Consider the following 7,123-nt stretch of genomic DNA (forward strand, 5'->3'; position numbering starts at 1 on the left):
ATTTCAGAAAGTTGATGTTTATTTTTGAGGTTTTGTGGTGTTTTAGATTATTTATATTAGAGTAGTTGATTTGAAACAGTGTAATGATCTATGTGTAACTGAGAAATTAGAGTCTATATATGCACTCTGAGATGTGAGTTTAAGTGACAAGAAATAACTCTCTGACCCTATTGCGACTGGGGCGTTACATGTTATGCAAGTTAGCGGTTACATTGTCATGTTTTTGGCCACATAAAAATATAGCGATATATATGGAATAGATAATGATAAGGTTACTATTATCTTACTACCCATTTACTACTCATTTGGTATTTGAATTTTTTTAATTTTTTATTTAACTTAATGGTTAAGGAAGTAACTCTTAGTAAAATTATATATTTTTTTAAATTTTTTCTTAATGATTAATGATGCTAAAAAAAATCTAAAAGAAAATAATAAAAAAATAAAAACTTCAAATATAGTATAAGTAATAAATAGATAATAAGAAAGTAGTGACTCTATTACTATCCGTATGGAATAGATTTCAAGCTGTGAGCGTCACGACACGCGCGACTATCCCAGCGTTGAATATAGAAACGTACGTAAACCTACTTCTTTCAACAGCAATCATACATTCCTGGACCATCAAACACCAAATGCTCGTAATTTATTCATCTCGATCGACGTTGATCTCTCGATCCCTGGCCTTCTACACTACTATATATATTAACAAAATTAAAGCTCCATTAATATTATTCCTCCAAAACGCTGACGTGGCAGTCAGATGAAACCCCATCGTCATCATACCATATCCCTTTATTTATAAGCAACATGAAGAATTTTCTCCTAAAAATATATAAATATTATATGTATGCATACATTAACAAAAAGCACTATGAGAGAATTAGAAAAATAAATTATTTTTTTTTTTTTTCAAAAAATAATCAAAGTTAAAGGAAAAGACTAAAGAGAATTCGATTCAAAATGCTCTCTCTCTCATTTGTCCAATCATCCATTGAAATGTCAACTGGATTCCTGTAATTAAATTTGCTCTGTCCGTACCCTGTCCCCAAGCATTTCATATATAAATCCTACCCCCACAAAGGAATTTTGCTATATACTAGTTGGAACTGAGATACAGATAAAGACAGAGATAGAGAGAGAGAGAAAGAGAGCGAGAGAGAGAGAGAGCTCAAGACACAAATTAAGAAGAGGAACAGCAAGAGGGTCGGGGAAGAGTACAATTCATCAAGACATTCACAACTTAGCCACATATATATTGTACTAGGTTGGAATTCTCTTCATCATCTGTCCATGGCAGAGGAATTTCAGACCGGAGTTTGCGGGGGAAATTGGTGGATGAATTCATCGAGAAGCGTGTTCACGGGGACTACATCCCCTTGTTCCTTGGCACTTAGTGAAACCGGAGGAGGAGGAGGAGGTTATGCTGCTGCTTGGTCGGATATGGTGGACATGAAGGGATCAAGGTCTTGTACTGAGGATTCGGTTTCTGATCATCATGGCTCCTTAGTTTTCTCAGATGTGCAGAAGCCTCCTCAGCTGCCTCATCATGATTCTTCCAGTGGCAGCAGCAGCATCTTGATTGATTCTACCTTGCAAATGATGGGTTTTGGTTTTTCATCATCATCAACAACATCGGACTTGAACCAAGCTTTGCTGTAAGTTTTGTCTGCTTTTGCTTAACCCATTTTTCCCGGTCTTTTCTTTAGGAAATTAAAGATAGATTTGGATAAAAATAAAAATAAAAATCTTTTCATGGTTTGTGGGCGAGAAATAATTCCATCACTCATATTAGTTTATCTTATCCTTTCGTAGTCGTGGTGGTACTGGAAGAACGGAGAGCAATTATAATTCCATGCTGCAAGATCAAGATATGAATTCAAGGTTGAATTACCAACAAGAAAGATCATCAGGAGTAGATCATACTTCTCAAATCCAAAAGAATTGGAGCCCCACCAAGAACTTCTCCAATAATGGAAGTGAAGATTTATCCATCACTTCTTTCAAGTCTATAAATCAAGACTTTCCTCTGGTCGACACTGTCATCAGTACTAGCTCCACCGGCTTTCCTGTGGGTTCAGTTTCTTATGGATACCCTTCAACATTGGTACAAAGTTTATTTGATTCTGATTCTCAATCACAGCAATCTTTATTCAACAACAATCGTTCCATCATGAGCTATTCATCCACTGCTAATAATTATGGGACAAACTCCAATGAATTATCACCTTCTTCTTGGACTAAGTTATCAGCTCCGTTTTATCCAAAGCAGCAGCCAGCTTGTGGCCTGCACTTCTCTAACAAAACACCCTTTTGGAATGCCTCCACGGTGGCTCTGACTGACACTACTACTATTCGACCCGGCTTTCATCCTTCATCACAATCACAGTATCTAGTGCCAACATTTGAAGAGAAACCAAAGTGCTCCAACCTCACCACAAAGGTATGTAAATATATATTAGAGATCAAAACCAAAGCTAGCTAGGGTTTTGAGTTTTGACCCTAGCTAATATTCTTTGTAATCTGAATTTCAGCCCAACATGGAAGATGTCCAGGACTCGGTCTCAGTGGTGATGAAGAAAAGTAGCAGTAGTACTACTAGTACTGAACCAGTATTCAAAAGGCCCAGAATTGAAACCCCATCACCGTTACCAACTTTTAAGGTACCATATATGTTCTTGGATCGAGCTTTTGACCAGTACTGGAAGTAGTGGGAGATTTATCGTTAATGTGTTTATTGTTCATATTATTATAAATTTTTTATTTTTTATTTTTATTTTTATTTTTATTTTAAAGAAATAGTTGAAAACATATTGCGTTTTGTGTCAGGTTCGGAAAGAGAAGCTAGGGGACCGAATAACTGCACTCCAGCAATTGGTTTCACCTTTCGGAAAGGTGAATTTTTGGATTTTTCCTCTACTTTTTGCAAAGAGTACAATGAGAAAGAAATCTTTACTTTTGTGAAATAATTGAAAGCTCACCAGCTTGATTCGTATTCTTTGTTTCAGACTGATACAGCCTCCGTTCTCCATGAAGCTATTGAGTACATCAAGTTCCTCCATGATCAAGTCAGTGTATGTTCCATATTATATATATATATATATATATATATATTTATTTATCTTCTTCTCGCCATCTTATGACAGTATATATATAAAATGGAAACCCTAATGTGTAAAAATACTAATATTACTTATGCTTGTAATTTCAGGTTTTAAGTACTCCATATATGAAAAATGGAACTCCAATTGATAAACAGTACCAACAGGTACACAATTTCTTATTCATTTGGTTAAGCCTAAACAATGATAACCATGTAATTTACTCCATTTTCAATATTACTTGATGGTAATAGGCGTTTAAATTTAATTAATTATGTGCAGGGTTCTGATAAACTGAAGGACAGTACTACTGAAGGCCCAAAACAAGATCTAAGAAGCCGAGGACTCTGTTTGGTTCCGATCTCAAGCACATATCCAGTTGCTAACGAGACAACAGCTGATTTTTGGACGCCAACTTTTGGAGGAACATTCAGGTAGAGATCAACAGATTAATGAAGCTAAAGATCGTTCTACATACCAAACTGCAAGTAGTATATTGTCATCAACCGCCAAGTTAGAAATGATAACTTCAGTTTAGAAAGAAGAATGAAAGCTGGAATACACAGCATTAAGCCACAATTTCTGTAGTATGTACTGTACCAGTCATGAGGAAAAGTTAAAGAAACAAAGAAAAGGGAGCTAAAGAAAGAAAGAGATTAAAGTGACCCTTCAAAGATGGACTGGCAGTAGTACTCGACCTGGGCCAGCTGCAAGCAGAATGTAGCTAGCAAATGATTAGGGGCCTCTGTAAGAGAATATTATAGTTGTTAATTCAGTGACCCAAGTATCAATTAATTTGAGTTAGAGGTGGTTAATTAGGAGCAGGAACAGCTGCTAAATTCAGTGGAAGTTGACACTTAGTTTATAGGAAATTTATTGTTGTTGTTGTTGTTGTTGTTGTTGATAATAGCTGAATTTAGCAGGAGGGGGGGTTGGATAAAGAGCCTTTTGTTCCTGTTGATCATGTATGTCTAATTAATAGATCAGCTGGCACCACCTTTTATTTTACATAAAGGAAGCAGAAAAAGAGATAAAGAAATAAATCATGACATTATTGCATTGAATTCTTATTCAAGAATGGGAATGAGTGGAGCTTGTTTGATTGGGATTTCTTTTTGAACTTTTGCATTTGTTTATATGTGTGGAATGTATCCTAGTGGAGGTCAGAGGGCGGCCCACTGTTCCTGCTTTTAGGGTTTCTGCTAGATCATAATATGATGAGAGAGAGATGAATGTGCATGCGCGCTTGCAGTACTTTGTATATCATGTAAGCTGGATTAATGTAAAGAGTGGCCCACAATTTATAAGCACAAGCAACGACGGGTTTGAATCCATTGAGATTAGAAGATAATATTGGTGATGATCTATTGGTATACCATCTCTACTTCTCGGCCTCTCTTCTTTATCTCTTCCCCACTCGAAGACTGCACACAAATTGTTGGGTTTATTACTCTCCTAATTAATTATAAGCTTATTAAAATTCTTCTTATCATTTAATATTTTTGGCCCAATGGCATACATGCATTTATTTATATATATAGTTTTATGGATTCAATCTTGAATGATTTCGATGCAGACTATATAAGACCATATCATTAATTTATCAGCTGACACAAATGCTTAATTATGAGGCTAAATATATATTCAATGCATTCTTTTTTCTTTCTAAACACATAAAATAAATAAAATCCAAGACTTGCAACAATAGTTACTCGATCCAAGTGGGTCTAATTTGCCGCTACATGGAAATTAATTCAATAAACGTGAGCCAGGGGATGATCAATTTTCATTCCAAAAGACTTTTATTTGTTGTAGTGATACACACACACACACACACACACACACATATATATATATATATATATATACTTGTTTGTGGGTAGGTAGTCTACAAAATGTAGAACTACTGGCAGCTATATATATATATATATATATATATATATATATATATATAAGATGATCAATATATATATGTATTTGGGGTATAATGGCATAAAATATAAAGAGTTTATAAGTTATTATATAGTCCTGATAATGATCATCATCGTAATTTTGGGAAGTTATACATACAAGTAGTACTAATTCATGGTCACTCTCTATATCTCTACGTACTGATGATCAAGTAAAAGTACTTTACTAGCTATAATTTGAAGAAAGCAAGAGGCACTTCTGATCTTTTACTTGCATCTCATTATTACCAAGCTAGGGCTAATATGTACATGCTTTGGATTTTAGTTGAATTTCCTTTTACTTTCACCTTAACAGATCAACTCATGTGGACAATTTTTCACCTGAGAGATCAATTCCTTTAAATATATGCCATTATTATTATTATCTTTTAATTTTGGTAATTCTGACCTATCCTAAATATGAACCCTAGATAGAAAAACATAAAATATTGAAACCCAGCTTGCACTTTAAATTAAGCCATATATCTATATCTATATATATATATATAGATAACAAGTTGTACACTGAAAATGAACTGGAGTGCCTGCCTAATATAGTATAAAAAAATGAAAAGAAGCTTGAAACTGAAGAATCCCTATGACAAGTGACTAATCATGACAAAAGTACTTTAGTTGTTCAAGTCCATGTTGATCGGTATCTCTCGGCTTCTGCTTTATCATCTTTTGGAGACATTTCATGAATTGATCGGCCAAATGGTATATATATTATATACCACATCTGCACCAAGCATCGGGATCAGTACCTTTTGCTCTCGATGGAATTTAATTCTCATTTTTTCCTCCAAAGGTGTATATATATATGGTTATTTAATATAAAGAAGAAACATTAATTAAAAAAAAAAAAAACAAAGGATCGGAATAGATCGAGAAAGAAGAAATTATTTAACATCATAAGGAATAGAAAGAAGAGACATGATTAATCAGATGGAACCAAATAGGAAAAGCATGCATTGAGCATATATGCATCATTTTGATCATGTTAATAAAGTATTAATGTCTGACCCCAGCAGCCCAGAAATTATTGTATATTTTGACAGCAGATTCTCTTTTTCTTGTTATGGTTAATCAATGGAATTGATCTCTATATTTGCTTAAAAAGGGATGCTTCTTTCTGCACCTTTGAGTCGAATGTTGTTCATGTAAGCCGCGTTCACACCCCCAAAAACTAGCTACATGCACGATGGCTTAAGTTAGCCCTTCGATGCAGATAGTTTACATTCTTTACATGGCCTGGATGGAAAGCTTTATCGATCCCAGACTTTTATTATACCCTAATTAATTGGGTTGTCATGAAGCTCTTTTTGACTATTTGAAATGTTCCCAATTGAAGAGACTTTACATGATTATATATCAGTTTCTAGTTATGCGTGAGAATATTAATTAGCTAAAGACACAATAACAAAAAGGAGAATGGAAACAAAAAATAAAATTAAAAAAACGCACGAATTGAAGGAAGATGTGAATCTCTTTGAGACTGACTTTGTTTAATTCCTGACTCAAAAAAGTTTATATTCCTTGCTTTAACCATTTAATCTCATGTCCATGGGTTGTTGCTACTAAAGATTTGTGAAGGACGACCCATAATCATGATTCTTACAGCTTCCATTGTCCTGATCTTGGAATAAGGGCAACTTTGATTTGAATGTGAGGATCAAGAGATCCATGTTGGTTATGTCGTTTATTTCTTGAGAACCATGCACCACCTCATGTATCCGTGTTAGCTAGGAACCACGTACTCAGTTTTAAGAGCAGTCTAGCATTTCAGGCCTTGGTAAGATTCTGTGCTTTCAATTAGCATTTCAAGCCTTGATTGCTGTAGAAACTTGCCGCATCAATTAATATAAAGAAAGGTTTATAAGTAGGGATCAACGCATGATCACATCGATCGCAGAATTGAAGTTGAAGAGTGTAAACAACCTTGCTCAATCAACGTCATCAATGCTAGCTATCGGGCTCGTGGGAATTAGGGAAAGCTGATTTAGGTATAACAGTCATCAAAATAACGAAAACATCAATGATATTATGGAGCTATTTGCTGGGAATTCAAGAGAA

The 7,123-nt window shown here is 34.7% G+C and overlaps 1 protein-coding gene across 2 annotated transcripts; it reads left to right on the forward strand.

Moving 5' to 3' along the window:
• Positions 1–1,009: 1,009 nt before the first annotated feature.
• LOC121266141 (transcription factor bHLH112) lies at positions 1,010–4,203 on the forward strand. 2 transcript variants are annotated; one of them, XM_041169875.1, is made up of 7 exons: positions 1,010–1,658; positions 1,816–2,443; positions 2,535–2,663; positions 2,830–2,895; positions 3,009–3,074; positions 3,212–3,268; positions 3,384–4,203. In XM_041169875.1, exons 1-7 carry the CDS (start codon positions 1,294–1,296, stop codon positions 3,537–3,539), a joined length of 1,467 nt encoding a protein of 488 aa, XP_041025809.1. In that variant the 5' UTR covers positions 1,010–1,293; the 3' UTR covers positions 3,540–4,203. The 2 variants fall into 2 exon arrangements, with proteins under 2 accessions (XP_041025809.1, XP_041025810.1); XM_041169876.1 differs by having other exon boundaries at positions 1,011–1,658; positions 3,009–3,068.
• The last annotated feature ends 2,920 nt before the right edge of the window (positions 4,204–7,123 follow it).

Source organism: Juglans microcarpa x Juglans regia, chromosome 5D, assembly GCF_004785595.1.
Source record: "Juglans microcarpa x Juglans regia isolate MS1-56 chromosome 5D, Jm3101_v1.0, whole genome shotgun sequence".
Classification (NCBI taxonomy): domain Eukaryota; kingdom Viridiplantae; phylum Streptophyta; class Magnoliopsida; order Fagales; family Juglandaceae; genus Juglans; species Juglans microcarpa x Juglans regia.